The sequence below is a fragment of the Lemur catta genome, chromosome 5, assembly GCF_020740605.2.
Source record: "Lemur catta isolate mLemCat1 chromosome 5, mLemCat1.pri, whole genome shotgun sequence".
Lineage (NCBI taxonomy): Eukaryota > Metazoa > Chordata > Mammalia > Primates > Lemuridae > Lemur > Lemur catta.
In genome coordinates, this window is record NC_059132.1 from 52,465,368 (window position 1) to 52,485,118 (window position 19,751).

General features: G+C 39.3%; 1 protein-coding gene across 1 annotated transcript in view; it reads right to left on the minus strand.

The window, feature by feature from the left end:
* Positions 1–9,725: 9,725 nt before the first annotated feature.
* The window catches only part of RNF182 (ring finger protein 182), a 45,736-nt gene continuing 35,710 nt past the window's right edge, over positions 9,726–19,751 (minus strand). The window contains exon 2 of the mRNA XM_045551803.1: positions 9,726–13,123. Within this exon, the coding sequence (XP_045407759.1) occupies positions 12,168–12,911 (744 nt within the window). The 5' untranslated portion in view covers positions 12,912–13,123 and the 3' untranslated portion in view covers positions 9,726–12,167. The remainder of the gene's footprint in view (positions 13,124–19,751) is intronic.

The following is a 19,751-nucleotide window of genomic DNA, read 5'->3' on the forward strand; positions in this document are numbered from 1 at the left end:
ATTTTGAATCATGACAGCTAATGAATATAGTGAGCATACATTTTGCTGATGCTGCCCCTCAGCCTGCAGTAGGAGCAGGTGGAGGCAGGGAAGAAAGGAAGGGTACCAGGCCGGGCGCAGTGGCTCACACCTGTAATCCTAGCACTCTGGGAGGCTGAGGCAGGTGGATTGTTTGAGCTCAGGAGTTCGAGACCAGCCTGAGCAAGAGCAAGACCCTGTCTCTACTAGAAATAGAAAGAAATTATATGGACAACTAAAAATATATATAGAAAAAATTAGCTGGGCATGGTGGCACATGCCTGTAGTCCCAGCTACTCAGGAGGCTGAGGCAGGAGGATCACTTGAGCCCAGGAGCTGGAGGTTGCTGTGGGCTAGGCTGACACCATGGCACTCTAGCCCAGGCAGCAGAGTGAGACTCTGTCTCCAAAAAAAAAAAAAGAAAGAAAGGAAGGGTACCAAAAAGAGGCAAGCTAATTTATGCAGAAGAACTCTGGCAAAGCTCTGGGAATTAGAGGTACCAACTACCTCTGAATCTGAGAAGGACGAGGTGGTTGAGAGTTGGCACAGAGGAAATTAGCCTCCCAGATCCTCTCAGCTCCATGCAGCCAGGCAACTGCTCCTCCCTGCCCTGCTGAAGATGGGAGGTCTGTCCTCAGAGACACCAGGCACACCTGAGGGTGCAACGAGGCCCCCTCCCGGTGTTAAATGACAGGCTGCATATTGAGAAAGAAGTCTGACACCCTCCTTCCCTGGCAGCCAGGATTATCCTCCATGGGGAAAGTCATCAACTTAAAAGAAAGACCCACATGGAGTGAGACCTGAGCATCTGGCAATGAAACCCGAGGAGCCTCCCCAGAGGCCCGTCATTTGACAAGCCCCGGCCACACAGACAGTTTCCAACCGGCTTGTTTAGCTCCTCGCTAAACTGAAAAGAGAGCTAAAGATTAGATGCTTGAGGGATAGGGCTCTATGAAAGATAGAGGCCAAAATAAACATACAGAATGAACTCAGAGCAAATAGACGACGCAGGGAGCAAAAGAACACATAAAAACCCTGGAATTAACATTCTCGCAAAGGGAGAAGGTACTGCCTTCTTCATGAAAACAAGAAGAACATGTCATTCAAAACAAGAAAAGAAACATTCAGAGGAAAAGAAAGCACTCTAAGAGATTAAAATTGATGGCAAGCATGATAAAATTAGAGAGAAATGTTGATAGATAAATTTGAGGAAAATTCTCAGAAATTAGATCAAATATGAAAGAGATGAGGAATAGGAGGGAAACGATAAGAAAATCAGAGAATCCATCCAGAAGGTTCAAAAGCCAACCAAGTGTTCCAGAAACTAGACAAGAGAAAATGGAGGGAAAGCTATTTTGTAAAAAATAACACAAGAACATTTCTAGAATCGAGGGATATGAACTTCCACGGAAAGGACCTACTGAGTGCCCCATACAATAAATGGGGTGGAAAGCCACGTAACAATTTTTCATTGTGAAACTTTAGAACACTGTGGGAAAAAAGAAGATCTTGATGGGTTTCAAAGTGGAAAAAGGACGACATCCAAGAATCAGAGATTAGAATGCTATAGAACTTCTCCAGGGGATGAGAGGCAGCAATGCAGCCAAGGAGATTGATTTCTTTCTCTCTTTTTTTTTTTTTTTTTTGAGACAGAGTCTCACTCTCTTGCCTGAGCTAGAGTGCTGTGGCATCAGCCTAGCTCACAGCAACCTCAAACTCCTGGGCTCAAGCGATCCTCCTGCCTCAGCCTCCCAAGTAGCTGGGACTACCGGCAGGTGACACCATGCCCGGCTCATTTTTTTCTACATATTTTTAGTTGTCCAGATAATTTCTTTCTATTTTTTTAGTAGAGACGGAGTCTCACTCTTGCTCAGGCTGGTCTCGAACTCCTGAGCTCAAACGATCCTCCTGCCTCGGCCTCCCAGAATGCTAGGATTACAGGCATGAGCCACTGTGCCAGGCCCCAGGAAGACTGATTTCTACCCAAATCATCCATCAAGCCTAAAGCTAGAAGAAAAATATTTTCAAGCATGCAAGGTCTTAAAATTTTTACTTCCATGCATCTTTTTTTCCCAGAAAGCTGATAGAGAATGTGCTTTGTCAACGAATGAACAAACCAGGAAAAGATGGCAAGGGAGCCAAGAAAAGGGGATCAGAGAACTCCCAGGATGATGGGAATCCCCTGGATAGCAGCTGTGCAGAGAGCAACTTATCTGGATTAAATCAAGAGAATGAAGGGCTCCCGGAGGGCCATCCCTACACGGGTAAACTGGCAGCTTCTCCATCACATTGAACAGGGAATGAAAGATTTTTTCAGTAGTCAGAGACTCTGGAGATGTTTCAGTTATAGGTACAAAGAAATCTAAGTAAATTCTAAAATGAAGCAATTAATTCCAGGGAAAACAAAGACTTGTATAAGAAGGAAAATGTGTTCACAACACACTACAACCTCAGCTATGAGCAACATTATATAGTCATAACAGCTTTAGCACCTTCCGTTGATTTTACCCAAGACTGCTACATTAGGAAGATGTAAGGAGTGGAAGTGTATGTGGAAGGAAGGTAGTAAGAAAATTAAATCCTCATTTTCTGCAATAGAATATCAATAGATAATGGCTAAAATTGAAAAGAAATGAGAATTTGTCATTTAAGTACAATTTTCAGAAATATGGAAATACGAGGGAACAAAAAAGACTTTGAGTGGAAAGTTGTTGCCCTTAGAGGACAGAGAATGACGGGTCAGAGGCACCTGTTTTTCATTAAATGCCTTAGTACCGTTTAACTTTTAACACCACAAACATGTATAATTTTGATAAAAATAGAAATTACTTTAAAAAAATTTATTAGTCTCTTTGAGAATGCAGTTTCAGTACAGTTGTAGTAGTAAGAGCCAACATGTGAGCTGCTCAAGAAAATGAGTGGGTGGTGAGAACAAGGGTGCAAAGGGAGGGACAGGTCACCCGAGGTCTGGGAACCGAGGGAGCAGGCTAAGAACAGCATCTTCCTGGATGTGATCATGACTCCAGATCCTGAGGGCAGAACGGCACAGTGTGTCCCTACACACAATGCAGGAGATTGCCTCAAAGATGCTTGCAACTATCCAGGTGAGCATCTAAAGTAGAGTGGTGCATATGGTAAGGAATTACTCATTTATCACACATGTATTGACCTGTCCCCTCAGCTCTCTTCCTTTTCCCAATGGCTACATCTGTCTGCTTGTGGATGATAAAGCTCTTGCTATCTGGTTTATGAATAAGTTTTCAGTGCTCAAATGCCTTGACCTTACTTCTCCAGAACAAAATGGGATGTTGAACAATTCAGATGATTGTTTCATGTCTTCATTACATATTTTTGTAGCTAGATACAGCTTCTAGGGATAAAATAATCTCTGTCCAACTGCATATTTTTGTTGCTCATAATTCAGTAACCCATGTGGAAAAAATAAGTTGACAGATATTGACAAAGACCTCAGTGACCCTTGCTGGAAACGATCACAGCCCCTGTGCTGTGACTGCTTCAATTATTTCTTTAAGTGTTGCCTTTATCATCTATAAAATAAGGCAGCTGGACTCTGATATATAAAATCTTTCTGGCACTGACATTCAAGGATCAAAATTTTAAATGTGATATATGTTTTCCAAAAGTTGGAATATTGGGTTCCACTGTTTGAGAATTAACAGTGGAGTTTCATAGGCTTGAAAAATAACTAGTACTTAATTATTCCGCTTGAGACCTCCTTCTTCATCTATTTAGATATTTCATAGGGGTTAGTGACAAAACTTGGATGTGTCATTCCATAAAACTCTGACAAGGATGTAAATTAAGTTGGGAACGAGTGAAACTATCCACAACCTCTCACTGTCCACACTACCAGCAGCCTGTTCCTTTCCCTCTTTGCACTTTGTCATTCCTCTCGGCCCCACTGCCGAACTGTGACTTTCTTGACTATCTTTTTAATTCATGCACTGGGTCAGTGACTTACATGTGTAGTCAGATTCTATATTATGACTATCAATTCTCTAGTGCAGATTTCACAAAAATGTGCTCCGCAGAACACTAATTCCACAAAATATTAATAGATGTTTAGAGAAAGAGTTCCATGGTCACGTAAGTTGGGAAAGCATTGGAGCCACATAAGTTTGGGAAAACACTGGATTACATTGCAAAACAGGTTTCTTTAACTGCATGACTTCTCAGACACTCTACTGTGCTGATGCTCAATGAGAATCTCTCAAAGGAGGATACATACTCACAGTGTCTTAAACGTACACAGCCAGGACATCCTTCCTTCTTGGACTAGCTACTTGGACATGTTCCATATCATATATTTTGAAACAACTATTTTAATGAGCTGTTTCTTTCAAGCACTGTGATTACCTTTGTATTTTTCCAATGAGGTGTGACATGCATGGATATCATGTCAACAAGTCAAGGAATATTTGTATATTGTGCATAATAGTCAATAATGAGTTAAAATAATGAATCTTTAGGTTTTGTACCAAAAAATCTGGCAGGGTTCCCATTTTGGATATAAAGCTGTTAGTAGGGAAGAGGGTTGTCTTAGTCCATTTTAGTGTTGCTATAAAGGAATACCTAAGGCTGGATAATTCACCAAGAAAAGAGGTTTATTTGGCTCACAGTTCTGCAGGCTGTATGAGAGGCCTGGTGCTGGCATGTGCTCAGCTTCTAGTGAGGGCCTTGAGCTGCTTCCACTCATGGGGAGGGTGAAGGGGGGGCAGGAGTACACAGAGATCACATGGCGAGAGAGGAAGCAAGAAAGAGAGAGAGAGGAAGGTGTCATGCTTTTTTTAAACAAGCAGCTCTCAAAGGAACTAATAGAGTGATAACTCACTTCTGAGAGAGGGCATTAAGCTATTCATGAGATCCATCCCTATGACCCAAACACTTCCCGTGAGGCCCCACATCCAACACTGAGATCAAACTTTAACATGAGGTTTACAGGGACAACTATCCAAACCATAGCAAGGGTTAAGTAATTAGCATTTCCAGGAACAGAATTTAGCATTCTCTGGTCTCCCAATACCACTTCTCCACTTCACTCTCCACTCTAGCGTCAGAAAACCCCCACCAAATTAGGGTGCATCCTCTGCTGTCTTTTAACTGGTGATTAAAAGTTGGTCAAATTATAGACTAGAAATAATTCTGTAATTTTAAAAACGCTAACCAAAAATAAAATTTGTGATGCTAATAAATTTAATCATAGAAGTACATAGTTCTGGCTGGAATATCTTGAAAAGAAAATCACATCAAACAGAAGCAATGCCAGCAACCAGTCCATCATTTAGCTAAGGATAATCTCCATTGTTCGGTAATGGCGAATACCATGGAAGAGGAAATAATTACCTCTGAGACAAGCAGCTGAATTCGTTATTCTATGAGAAGTTATAAATGTAGTTGTTAGCGGTCACAAAAATACCTTTAAATAGTACTTAAATGCATAATTACCAACCGGAGGAAGACGAATGTGGTTCTCTTTTACAGATCTGTGTTTCCTGAAATGTGACGATGTGTGTGTGTGTGTGTGTGTTTGTGTTTGTGTATGTGTGTGTGTGCGCGCAGGTGTGGAGGAGGCTGGCAGTGAGTGCACTAGGTTCTTCCATAAACCACAATTAAAGAAATTAGAGAAAACAGGAAAAAAGGAAGAGTGCGGGAGGTTTCAGCTCAGCATGTAACAAAAACAGATGTTCATTTCTTGACTAATGACGTTATTTAGCATTAAAAATAACATTTCATACTAAAGTGTTATTTTTATTTAAAATTCTATGTTGGAAGATAAGCTTTCTTATCTGTAGATATAGAACATACAAAGCTTAACTTATTCTAAACTACTAAGAAGGATTTAACAGTAAGCCAGCTCTCAGAATTATCTGACCTTAGTCCAGAATATATCTGTTAACAAAGAGACAATTCATGATTGGCTCAACCAAATTGGGATTGTATGGCAAGAATTAGGGGGAAATGTTTAGAATTACACAGCATACATTTACTTAAGTATAATGCTTAGTAAAAGTTCTAAAACATCTGAAGACTACAGAATTTATTATGCAAGCTGATAGAAAGCTCTGCATACATTCCTTTTGCCGCTACGAAGAATGAAAAAAATCTAAAACCAGGGACCGCACATCGAGAAAAGCTCCAGAAGTTCCAAAAGTTCAAGACTGGGAACATACAGTGAATGTTACGGAAGAGCCCACTGCTTGGAAGGGATTTTAAGAAGGGATGACATAGCCAGGCAATAAGCAAGAGGTCATTCTGCCCAAGCAGGATCACGCTGAAAAACAGACTGAGGAGTCAACTATTAATAATTACTAGCATGGCAAGAAAATGGAGCTGTCTGAAGTGAAGAATTCAAGAAGGTCAGATAAAGACTGAGGAAAAGGAGTATGGAGTCTGAAAGGAAATGACAAGTAGTCCAAGCACGATTTGGAAGAAAACTAGAGAGCTATTTGCACAACTTAAGCAAGAGCCTGGTTGAGACGAGTGGTTAAGAAACACAAGTGGAAAGTTCGAGGCTAGAGTCCAGTGAATTATTTACAGGTTAAAAAAAGAGTTATTTCACAGGTAATTTAGATTTCTTTCTTCTCTGAGTTTATAGAAAGTACCTCAAGAGATAAAAGTTTATTTCCATTTCAGTTTATTCCTTCAATAATGGGATGGCTGTTATGATGCATTCCTACCTTAAGATTTACTGAAGCTTTATAGACAGGTGTTGGCCCCTATGAGTCCATCTCCTCCTCTACATACCTGCCAGGAGGTAATGAGACCACCCTCACTTGAAAACCTCCAGCAAGGGGGAAGTTAATTCTCTCAGAATCACATACTCTAGGGTGGAGGGGAGGACAGGTAAATTCACACCTAACAGGTATAATGCACACTATCTGGGGGATGGGCACACCTATAACTTTGACGCAAATGGTACAAAAGCAATTTACATAACCAAAACGTTTGTACCCCCATAATATTCTGAAATAATAATAAAAAGGAATCACATACTCCAAATCTTTGGAAAAATAGAAACCTCCAACTGGTTCAGGCAAGGATCATTGTTGGCTGTTAAAACCATCAGGTGAAAATTGCTAAGGAAGAGGATATTTGCATGGATCCAAAATGGCACCTCACAGACCACTTGCTAATTGCACAGGTGAAATGAAGATGCTGCCTTAACTGAGTGATCAGACTGTGGATTTTGAGCTGTGGAGCAACCTTTCATGTCTCCTCAGATGAAACAAAGGTGACTAAGACAACTTATTGCCCAAAATCTGAATCCAATCCAGCTTCTAGACCTTTCCGTGTACAGAAAACACAGGTGACACACCACCACAAGGAAACAGATGAACCCAGAATGTGGGACATTGTACGAGGTAACTGGCCTACTTTCTTCAAGAGCTCAATGTTGTGGGCAAAGCAGGGTGGGATGACTTTTCCAGAATAACAGAATAAAGATGTGTAACAACCAAATGCAATGTGTGAAGCTTGGTTTTTGTTCTTCTGATTGTTGTTGTTTTTTTTTTAAGCTATAAAAGATATTTTGGTAACAAATAGAAAAATTTGAGAAAGGTACATATTAAATGATATTAGAAAAGTATTTGTAAATGTCTGAGATAATATAATGATGCTTTAGTCAAATTAGAAGAAGTCCTTTATTTTAAGGGGGGGAGAGAAATAGAGAAAAACAAATAGAGCAAAAGGTTAACTGTTGACTCTACATGGAAAGTGCACAAGTGATAATTATTCTATTCTTTCCACTTTCCTGTGTCTTTGCAAATCTTCATGAAAAACGCTTAAGGAACCTTTTATTCATAAAACAATCTGAATCTGTTTCCATCCACCCAATAATCCTCACCCATCTCCTTTCCCTGGCTCCAGTGACCACACAGTCACCAGTTTCCTTTCCTTCCCTTCTGGGCATTCCAAGGCAGTCCCTTTGCCAGCTCCTCCCCTGAGCAGTCAAAGCTGCAGCCTCGGACAGCCCAGCCTTTGCCTCTTTTCTCTCTGGGTTCAACATTTCTCTACTCCCTCACTTTTTTTTTTTTTTTTTGCGAGCAAGTGGTTTATTTCTGCTGTAAAATTAATCCCTTGATCTGACTCAATCCATAAAGGAATACCAAAACAAGGAATAGTCTCAGTTACTCATTTATTTATTTATTTATTTATTTATTTATTTTTCATATCACCCTGTTTTTCTTTTCTTTTTTTTTTTTTTCTCCATCACTTTTAGTTGCTACTAAATGCCAGGCTCCCAGAGCTATGTCTCCAGGCCAGGCCTCTTATCTGAGGTCAATGAGATGAACATAAAATGAAACTTTCTTTCTTTACACTTCACGGGAAAAGCATGATCTAAAATGACCTACTGTCCCAGCACATTCTTTTCTCTTACAACATTCCAACCCTCTCCATTTAAAGGGTTAATATGCTGCAAATCTAATAAACTCCTAAGTAAAATGCTTGCAGAGTAATTGTTTTAGTTAATTGAATGTTTTAATTACATCAAGGTTCAACCTTTTAAAAATACATTAGCACACATCTCTGCTTAGTATACCCAGTATTCAGGACATAATTTAATTTGGGTTTTTTTTATTCAAAAGCTTCAAGCACCTTCAGGTCGGAACCATAAATATCTGTACACTGAGTATTTGGATTATATCACAGATTTAAATAATATAAGGAATTGGGCTGAACTGTATTGCCTCTAGGATTCACTTGGAATTTACTCAAATTTCAACACTTATTATAGTTATCCACATTTTTAAAATCTCTTTTACACAAAGGTAAACTTGTAAGGAAAGACCCAATACTAAGCCTATACCTCACAGAGGAGTAAAACTTCATAAAGGGTATTGAAATGAAGAGCATTAAACCCGTAACAAAGGGGCAAAGATGTGTAAAGCACACAAAACTCAAACTTCAAGAGCAAATGGTTAAACTCTTTCAGGCAGCTTACCTTTAACCAAGACTCTCATTGGTTTTGAGTGAAGCTCTGGAATAATACGTGGTGTTTCAAAAGAATCAAGGCAGGTAACAGTATTAGTTTTTTACCAAGAAGAGTATGCAAAAAGAGCAAATCTCAAAAAATGCAGAAACACAAAAAATCATAGCTTCCCTCCATTATACTCCCAAGTTAACTCGTTTGCACCTCTCATCTGTATCCCAGCACGCACAGAGCTCATATTTATAACTTATGTCAGCCTATCAATACCAGGATTTCTTTGGCTTTGGGTCTACCTGGTTGACCTGCTAAGAATTTTCATCAAGGTGTCTTTGAAGCCCAGTATCTGTTTACAACTGAGCAAATGCTCATGGCTTTCAAGTCTCTCAGTAGATAAGCATGACTTCACACTGTAGGTTATGACTAACACATGTAACTGCTTTCTTTTATCTGATTCTTTGTTTATCTATGTGAAGATTTCAGAAGTGAATGAAACAATTACTTTTAACATATGGTGCCAATTTCCTAATTATCACAAACATAGAACTACTACATATTCCCAAATTACTTCTACTTTGCCTAACAATGGTCACATTTAGATACCAGGTAATTTTTTTAATTTGCCCATACCATGATTCCCCAGCTAAAATGGATTCCATTTCATTGAGCAGCTAGGCAAAACCTGGAAATAAAATCAAACAAATTAAAACAAAAAATTTATTTATAAAGATAATATTTTTATTTCATCTCCTCTAATTTTTCTCCCTTGCTTTAAAAAGAAAAGGTATAAGGGCCTTTTAGAAGTGTGATAGGTCAGGTGCCCTTTGCTGAAAAATTCTGAAATCTCTGTGCACATGATAAAGGCATTAGCTTATTCAATGTTTCTGAAAGTTCACGTTTTGCAGTTATCTAAAGTTAACAGAGGTCCAAAGTACTAACTGAATTTCAACCATGAGTCAGAGAAATCAAACTTCTAGTTTGGAAATAATAACAATTTAATAAACAAACAAAACATTATCACAGTGAAGAAAATATTAAAACATTGTCCCTTTTTCATTCAACACCACTAAGAGTTTTTTGTTGTCATACATTTATAACTCTTTAAAACCAAATTAACTTACTCACAACTTAAAAAAAAAAGACTGCCACAATACACAGAGACAGATTCAGCACTGCAGACATTACACAAATAAGCAAAATATATAGTACCCATGTCCAGAGCTTTCTATAAATCTCATATAACTCACCAATTTATTCAATGTTACATTTCAGACAAAATGAGCATTTTTTAAAAACCTTATAAATATATAAATCCAAATCACAAAACATCTCCTAAACATTATATTTATTCTAAGTACAAATAGATTTCTGGAAATTGCATTCATGATGCTATCTAAACTAGATCTTATGAAACCATAAATGTATTTAGCTGTATCCTGGGGTTTAAATTCATTGGACCACATCCCACCTATACTTTCTCATCATACTTAGCTTGGGCATACATATTCTCCAAGTTAATAGTTACACAATTAAAATCAAACTGCTGTTCTAGTTAAGTGTCAATTTTCCCTGAATAAGGATATTGGAATTGGCCAGTGAAACTATATTGCACAATAAATATTTCATCACAAACAAGTTAATGTAGTCATAGTAATGCCCCTTTCTAAAAGTTACAAATATTTTCATGTTAATCATCAGTAATGGGTCTTAGAGACTAAAATGCTTTTTTTGTTTTTTGCTTAGTTTCTGTGAACATTCTATTCCCTCAACCTATAATCTGCTAAACCATTTTTCTCATAAATATATACATTCAACTTCCTCTAAATTATGAAAAGAAGTTCATTAACTCCAGCCACCTGGTTTATGCTTTTATTTGAAAACAATTATGTAAGAACTTGAATCCATTTCAAAACTAACCTAAGGACAACAGGGACAGCAACATGTTAAGCTGCACTCAGCCCTCTCATTTTACTTTCTTGAAGGGTCTTTTCACACAGGGCATCAGCTTGAGTGTCTCTTGCCCACCCCTCTGCCTGGACTACTACAAAACACAGCCTTGCACATAAACCCAAACCATTATATTTTGGTACAATGCAGTACAGTACAGCAACATACTTAGGTTCTCAGCACTTCAAACTGTGAGCTAGAGTGTCTCGTTAATTATTTCTGGGTTTCCTTTGCCACAATTTGCTCCATACTGTTTTAAGATTAAATTAAATAAACCCTAACAAAATTAAAAATGCAATGGGAAAAAAAGAAAGTCCTCATAAATTTCGAGCAACGAATTTAAATGGAACCTCGTTCAGGATAAAAGGTGGGGCTGATTAAGTAATGTGGCTAAAAAGAAAAAAAACTAAAACGTTTTAAGGAAAGGTTCAACTGAAAGTTTCCGTGAAGGATAACTGCTCTACCAGAAGTTCATTCTCCTCAGTTGTTCTCAGAGAAGCCTGAGGAGAGAGGAAAATAAACATGAGGAAGGATATGTCTCAAAGACAAATGGCCATATTCTGCCATGAAAGCTCCTCAGTGTTTTCATTATCTCTAGTAACGTGGCAAAACAGATATTCAGCTGATATCACTCAAGGGAATAGCCTCCCCTTGGCAAGAAAGAATGTGCAGAGGGAACAGGCATTTCAATGGGCACAGCAGACCACAGAGAGACACACTAATTCAAGAGAGAAAACACCAAAAGATGGTTCCAGGGGGATCCAACGCTAGGACTAATGGGGGGGGGGCGCAAGAGTGCACACTTTGCACATGGCTGTGTCTCAGAGCACCCGTCCTCTCATGTCCACCTGCCATCGTAGAACAGCCATGATTCTGAAAAAAAGGAATCAGTTCATTCCTAACTTTCCACAAAGACCTCTACTACAGCACACACCACACCCCTGCAGTCTGGCTGCCAGTGCCAAGTGACATCTTGCCCTTTCTGTGAGAAGACTCACAGCTGTCAGTGCTCCATGAAGGCTGAGTTTACACAGTTTTGCTTCTTTGCTAAGCCCTAAGTAAAAATGAACATTTTTACTTCCAGCATACAGGAAAACCAATCCAGTCAACATTCTGATGGAAAATGGACCACAAACATATGGCCAAGGGCTTTGTTCATGTCATGGACACTAATCATAAAGAACATAAAAGAAATTATAAATTACCTAACTTCAAACATAGCAATGTGTGCCAAAGTTGTTATTTTGCATCTTGATTAAGAAGGAGGGGCCATACAGTCTAGAAATTCATGACAAACACATTGGCAGAAACCGTACACCATAAGAATAACAAGGCTCGAAGGGACCAGGCTGACAAAGACGACCCCCAGGGTGACTTTCTTAGACACCAGTAAGTAGATCCCCAAGGGTAAGGAGCTGAAGTACAGCAGACCTAGCAACCACACTAACACCCGGATAGATGTCTGGAATAGCAGGGACGTGCAGTTCCACACAGTCCAGTTGTGTGACACAGTGGTGACAGAGTCGAAACTTGCAGGCCTATAGAATTCTACTACGGGAGTGGAGCTCAGGGATGGGGAGCTCTCTCTCTGCACCTCCATGATGGTGATGACCAGGCAGTTGGAGGACGTGTGGGAAGGACTGACCAGAGAGGCCAGCCTCTTGGGGGTCAGCAGCAGCTCAGTGGGGTTCTCTGGCAGGCACTTCCTCCCTTTGCCTCCGCAAGTCAAGTTTACGAGGATATTGTTGTCATCGGGCAGGCTGCTAACTTCATCATCCGGCAGGCATGTCTCAAACCTGCAGAAAGGACAGACGATGACACCTTGTGGGGAGTCCCCAAAATCTATGATCTTGTAGAGGCATTTGGCACAAACCCTATGACAACACTCCAGCACCTTGGGTTTCCTCTGTTTCAGATTGTATCGGTTATAACAGATCTTGCACTCGAGCTCGTCAGAGACCTGAGACTCTGCAGCATCTTCGGGCGACTGGCTGGCCATCTTGAATTACATGTACTATCTTCTGCCAGATGTGTCTCGCTGAGGAACGGCTTCGATTAAAGTGCCCCTCTGAATATCATATCATCCAAATCAGGCAGAGATGCAAAAAGGCTGGAAAAGTAGTGAGAGGAACAAGAAATCTTCCAGGCATTTTTGGCTTCTGCATATAACGCTTGTCTCAGACACATGTTTATAAAGGCCATAGGAAGGGTCTGTAAAGAAAAAAAGAGATCTAATATAATGAGCAGTTCATGGAAAAGGTGTTTCTGAAAAGTGCTTTATGGAATTTTCTGAGCTTCAAGAATTAGAAGCAATGGACTTAAAAGGTTAAATATCCTTCATCTTTTCACGCATTTCTGCTCCCAGGACAGCATAGTGTTATCTTCATCCTTAGCCATTTCAGTCCACAAATATGACAGTGAGGAAGGAATTAAGAATCCCAATGGGTGTAAAGTACATTATAGAGCTAGCTATGTGCTCTAGAGCATGCTTTAGTCTAGATACAAGAGGTTTTCACTCTGAAACTTGCAACAAATTCTGGCCTCTTTCAAAATAGAATGGGACATGTATCAGAAATAGCAGACTAATTCACAGTACTGCTGGCATAAATATCAGGTGTCTAAATACCCTTAATAGTGCTTAGGAACACAAAAAAGAAGGGAATCTTAAGGATAAATGTTAAAAATGTGTTTTCAGAAAGCTCTGACAGAGATGAGAGCATATTTAATTATGCAGACTGTTCTCTCCTTCTAAGTGTAAAGAAATTTGTTATATAAATGCCTTTATTGTTTGACTATCAATTTCAAACTTTTTGTTTCAATACTCATCCTGAAAACCATTGTTGTGCATATACATTCACTCAAGGACGAATGAAGCATATGACACCCAATATACAAGCATTATCAACAAGTCTAATTCCCAAGAAAGAGAAGTAAACACATATCACATGCACAGTTATATATCCAGACGTGAAGAATCAATCACTCATGCATGACTATCAAGAAATACTCAATGTTCCGCTACTTACTTACTTTATTTCATGTAAACTCTCTTTCTGTAGTAAACAGAAAGTATAATAGAATCCACAGTCCTTAATATTACTATTATTGGCTACTACCAGCTTCAGACAAATGGCTGAAGGTTGATTTTATACACACAGTTCTCAATTATCAGTACTATTGGAAGGGAGCAGTAATATAATAAATCTACAAATCATTTTTATTTAGCTATAATATATATGGTATTTTGGGTAGTAGATTCATCTTCAATTGTGTTTTGCTTAGAATAAATATCAACATGCATTTGACTTTCCAAGCACACCCCCAAGCAATAATAGCAGAAAGCTGTCACAGCAGTTCTGAGAAGCAGAGTGGAACTATGTTAGCAATTACAATTTGCTGTGGATTGTACTGCATTAACAGAGAAAAGACAGGGGGTAGCCAACCTTGGATAATTTTAAAAATCATGAATAGTTGACCTGTCAATACATATTATCTTCCTTTTTATTTATGACTTTAACTAATTTTTTAATTTACTTCCTATTCTACAAGATGCATAATGGTATTGGTGGCAAGATGTATACTCCGGGGCAAAAGGAAGTCAATCAATAGAATCTTTGGTGACAAGCCAAGAAGCGTAGGTAGGAGTTTTAAAAATAGAGTTTACTGTACATGAACGCCTGTATTTCAAAACTGCTCCCATGAACCAATCTCTCTGTATCCAGTCTCTCACACACAAAAAGATTTACAGACAAAAACATCAACTCTTCTACTGCTTTCCTTCCATGTGCCCTAATACTTTTCTTCATCCTGACCCTGAACCTGTTCAGGATATACACACCCACGTCACTGCAAAACGTGACTGCATCTTGCCCACAGTTCCACAAAGCTGGTATTTCTTCCCTTCTATGGGATGAACATTGTCAGGATGATAGCCACAGAACAAGAAGGTGTTCTATCCTGGCCACCACTCCCAGTCCTAGCTGCCTTCACAGAATGGTCCCTATCCCTGGGCAGCTCTCATTCATTCCCTGCTGAACTCAGTGCTCTTACAACAGCCCTCCTGAGAGCCAATACAGACCACTGGCCCATTCAAACAGAACATGTCATGTTCTGCTTGCAGTCACCTTCCCATCCAGCGTTCATGCCCTCCCAAAGCCAGGTATACCGAAGCTGATAAGAATAGTCAGATGGGCAGAAGCAATTGCCCCCTATTGCCATAGAAAGGACTGAGGTATGCGGAGTCATGTGAAAGAGGAAAAGACAGTATGTAAACACATACATAAAGACATCAAGAAAAGAGAAAGTAAAACATCCAGTGAGGATAACTAAGCAAAATTACATCTAAATGCACAGAAAGCTAGAATAGACACATATAAACACCAATAAAAAGTTTATGTGTGAGAACACATTATATTGTCAGCATCTGACAGTCAGCTGGTCACATTCACGCTCTCTGCACCAAGCTTCCAACCATTAGAAGAGTAGCAGGAACATTCTATGTTGGGCCAGCCACAATTTCTAGCTGATAATTCTGTGAACCTAAATTATTTGCTTGACAATATTGAGCTATTATTTAAAGCAAAGCTTTTGTCACAGAAATATTCTGAAACCTTTGAATGTGTTAAGACACAGTGTAATGTGATCATAATGTTTGTATTTATAAAAATTCATACAGGGAACTTTTTGGTGACCCGAAAAGAAAATAATAAATGTTGAAATATCCAATAAAAAAGACACCTACTCTAATTCCAAGGCCAACTCTCGCAAACCCACTCCATCAGCTGGAAACCCTTCATCCAGTCCTGCCTCTAGGAGTGGCATTTCTGGGCAGAACCAGCGAACAGCCTTGAGCTCTGGAAACATCCCTGAAAATGCAACCAGCACAAGTATTTCTTTCTGGAATGGCACAAAACAGCATAGCGATTGTTCCTTTTGAGAAGCCAGGCTACCAACTACCAGAGTCCTTACAAAAAATTTTGTTTTTATCTGTCTCATTATGACTCTAAGGTTGCTCAAAGAACCTGAATAATAACTTAAAATTTATAACTTTACAGGGCTACAAGTAGTTGGAGTTTTATTTGGTCCTCTAAGAGATATTCATTCCGGCCCATTCCCACCCTGCCTTCACTACTGTCAAAAGCTGTGGACAGCCATCATGACGCTGAGTGAAAGAGGCCAGACCCAAAAGAGCACACACAATATGAGCCCATTTATATGAATTTCAAAAAGCAGGCAAAGCTAAGCGACACTGTTTAGGGATGCAAGCGTAGGTGGTGAAGCTGTGAAGAAAAGCCTGGAAGTAATTAGCTTACAAGTCAGGACAGCAGATGCCTTCGAGGGGACGGAGGGGCAGGGCTGGCACAGCTCCACGCAGCCTGCGGAAGAGCTGACAACGTTCCTTGTCTTGAGCTGGGGGGTCCTTATGAGTGTTCACTTTGTGGTCTACCATCGGACAGTACAGTTTTCTACTCTAGTGTTATCTTTCACAGTAAAAAAGCTACAAAAGAAAAAAAGAAATCTATGACTAAATATTTTGGCTTTTTTTTTTTTTTTTTTGAGAAAGAGTCTCATTCTGTTGCCCAGGCTAGAGTGCCGTGGCATCAGCCTAGCTCACAGCAACCCCAAACTCCTGGGCTCAAGCAATCCTCCTGCCTCCTGAGTAGCTGGGACTACAGGCATGCGCCACCATGCCCAACTAATTTTTTCTATATATTTTTAGTTGTCCGGTTAATTTCTTTCTATTTTTCTGTAGAGACAGGGTCTTGCTTTTGCTCAGGCTGGTCTCGAACTCCTGACCTCGAGCAATCCTCCCGCCTCGGCCTCCCAGAGTGCTAAGATTACAGGAGTGAGTCACTGCACCCGGCCTTGGCTATTTTTACAGATACAGATTTTTCTACATACAAAATTTACAGATTTTTCTACCCATGGGTATTTTAAATCAGCTTACTTTTTCTATACAATCTCTAGGTAAGTCCATTAATATTTTTTCAGAGTCAAAATATCAGTCACTTATCTAGCATCTTAATATCAAGGCATTACTATAAATCAATACTTTTGGTAGGTACGTAAATTAGTACAACCACTATGGAAAACAATACAGAGATTTCTTAAAAAACTAAAAATGGAAATACAATATGACCCAGAAATCCCACTACTGGGATTTCCAAAGGAAAAGAAATCAGTATATTAAACAGATACCTGCACTCGCATGTTTATAGCAGCACTATTCACAATAGCCAAGATACAGAATCAACCTAAATGCCCATCAACAAACAAATGGATAAAGAAAATGTGGTGTATATACACAATGAAATACTATTTGGCCATAAAAAAGAATTAAATAATGTCATTTCCAACAACTTGGATACAAACAGAGGACATTATATTAGGTGAAATAAGTCGGGCACAGAAAGACAAATACTGCGTGTTCTCACTCACACACAAGAGCTAAAAAACTTGATCTCATGGACATAGAGAACAGAATGATAGATACCAGAGTCTGGGAAGGGTGTGGGGGGAAACAGGTGGTGAAGAAAGGTTGGTTATGGGTACAAACACATAGTTAGATAGAAGAAATAAGTTCTAATGTTTGACAGCAGACTAGGGTGCTGATACTTAGCAAAAATACTATTAACATATATGTTTCAAAGTAACTAGACGAGAGGACTTGAAATGATATCAACACATAAAAACAATAAACACTTAAGGTGATGGATAACCCAATTACCCTGACTTGATTATTACTCATTCTTTTGCATGTAACAAACACTCACGTGTACCTCATAAATATGTAAATTATTACATATCAATAAAAGGGAAAAGATGGATGGAATCTCTGGCATGATCAAGCCTGGAGGATACCTTGATGAGAACAAGAGGTGTTAAAAGTATGTCTCACCAGGCACTGGGGAAAGAATCTGGTACACTAAAATTACCTTAAAAATAAATATAAATGGGTTTCTTTTCCTACAAAAGTACATATATGAAGCTGGTATTCCTTACTAATCACTTCACAGTCTTTAATTCTTTTATAAATCATCTGGGGATAAGACTACACACATGGATAATTACCCACTGCAATTCTCATAAATCACCTTAAGCTCCTGGACTATCAAATGATTATGTTCACGGCCCTAAATGTACACCACTTACTATTTGACTCAAATCCCCTTACTCCGCTACTTAATTCCCTTGACAGTGAAGATGCAAACTTGGCTCGTATTTTGAAGCAAAGTCGCCCCAGTGAACATCTGTTGTTTCTGTCTACCTAGGATCTTTTTATCTCCTTTAGATCACACTGCTCCCCCTCCCAACTGCCCCTGCTTCCTGGGCCCTGCTCCCTACTCACGCAAGTTGCGCAATTGCAGTTGGGCTGTGCTAATGCAGTACCTCCCTTCTGTCCCAAGCTGTGGACTTGGGACCCAGGCTGGGCTGATGACAGCACTCCACTACTGCCCTGCTCACAAGGATTAGTCTGATGGGCATGTGACCCAAACCAGTCCTCTCAAAGCTCCTGCCTAGAACTTTTTTTATTTGAAGTTAGGGGAAGACAGGACAGGCCATGGACCAGGGGAGAGGGCACAGAACCAGAAAAGGGTGTATCAAGGAACTGCCATGCCACCAAGAGAGAGAATAAAGCCAAAAATATAAAGAGAAGGAAAGGAAAGCGGGAGGCAAAAATGCAGGCAGAGGCAAAAAAACAGAGACATGCTGATGAAACCTTAACCGATTTCTGGATCCAGTGGTTTGTGAAGCCTTCTGTGAGCCAATAAATTCCCTTTTTTGCTTCTGCTGGTTTTTGACTGGATTTCTGTTATTACAACCCAAAGAGCCCTAATACAGTTACCACACCACAGGCTTTGAGAATTTATTGTTTTTACTTAGTACTACAGAAATTATAAATAAATAATTGAACAAAAGGCAATAGGCATTCCCTACCTTTAAGATTCCACTTGCACGTGTATGCATGCACATGCATGAACATGCACACATTCACACTCATTCATGTACATAAATATACAGAAGTCATCATACATATTATTTATTAGTGATCTGCGTGTGTGTTCTTTTTCATTTGATTCTTTTCTCTGCCACCGGTATCAGCCCGAATGCCACCCCTCTCGCTTGCCCCCTGCCCCAGGAACCCCTATTAACTACCTGGTATGTTTTCTTCTACATACAGATAGTCCCCAACTTACAATGTTTCAGTTTATGATTTTTCCACTTCACAACAGTAGGAATCCAGTAGAATCTGTATTTCAAGTACCTATAAAACCACTGTTTTTCACTTTCAATATTCCGTAAGTTAATGAGATATTCAACGCTTTAGATTGTTAGATGATTTTGCCCAACCATAAGCTAATGTAAGCGTCCCAAGCACAGGTAAAGCAGACTAGGCTATGCTATGATATTCAGCAGGTTAGGTGTATTAAATGTATTTTCAACTTACAGTATTTTCAACTTCCAATAGGTTTCAGGACATAACCCCCATCATAAATCAAAGAACATCTATATTTCTCCATGTTCATTTAATTGTAAAGACACAAATAAACAATCTTTTTCTATTTTTTTTTATTAAGTAGTTTATCATACCCAGTTTTCTGCATCTTGCTTTTCCTACTCCATAATGGCTCATTAAAGTCTCTCAATTCAACTGATATAGCCCTGAATTCCTTTTACAAGGGCTACAGATTTCACCATTTGGATATATTGTAACATATCCAACCATTCCTCTCCGGGTGGGCATTCATTTGTCTCTGTATTTCCTTGACACAAACAATACTGTAAAACACAAACTCGTAATACATATCCTTACACGTGGATTTTATTTCTTTAAGAG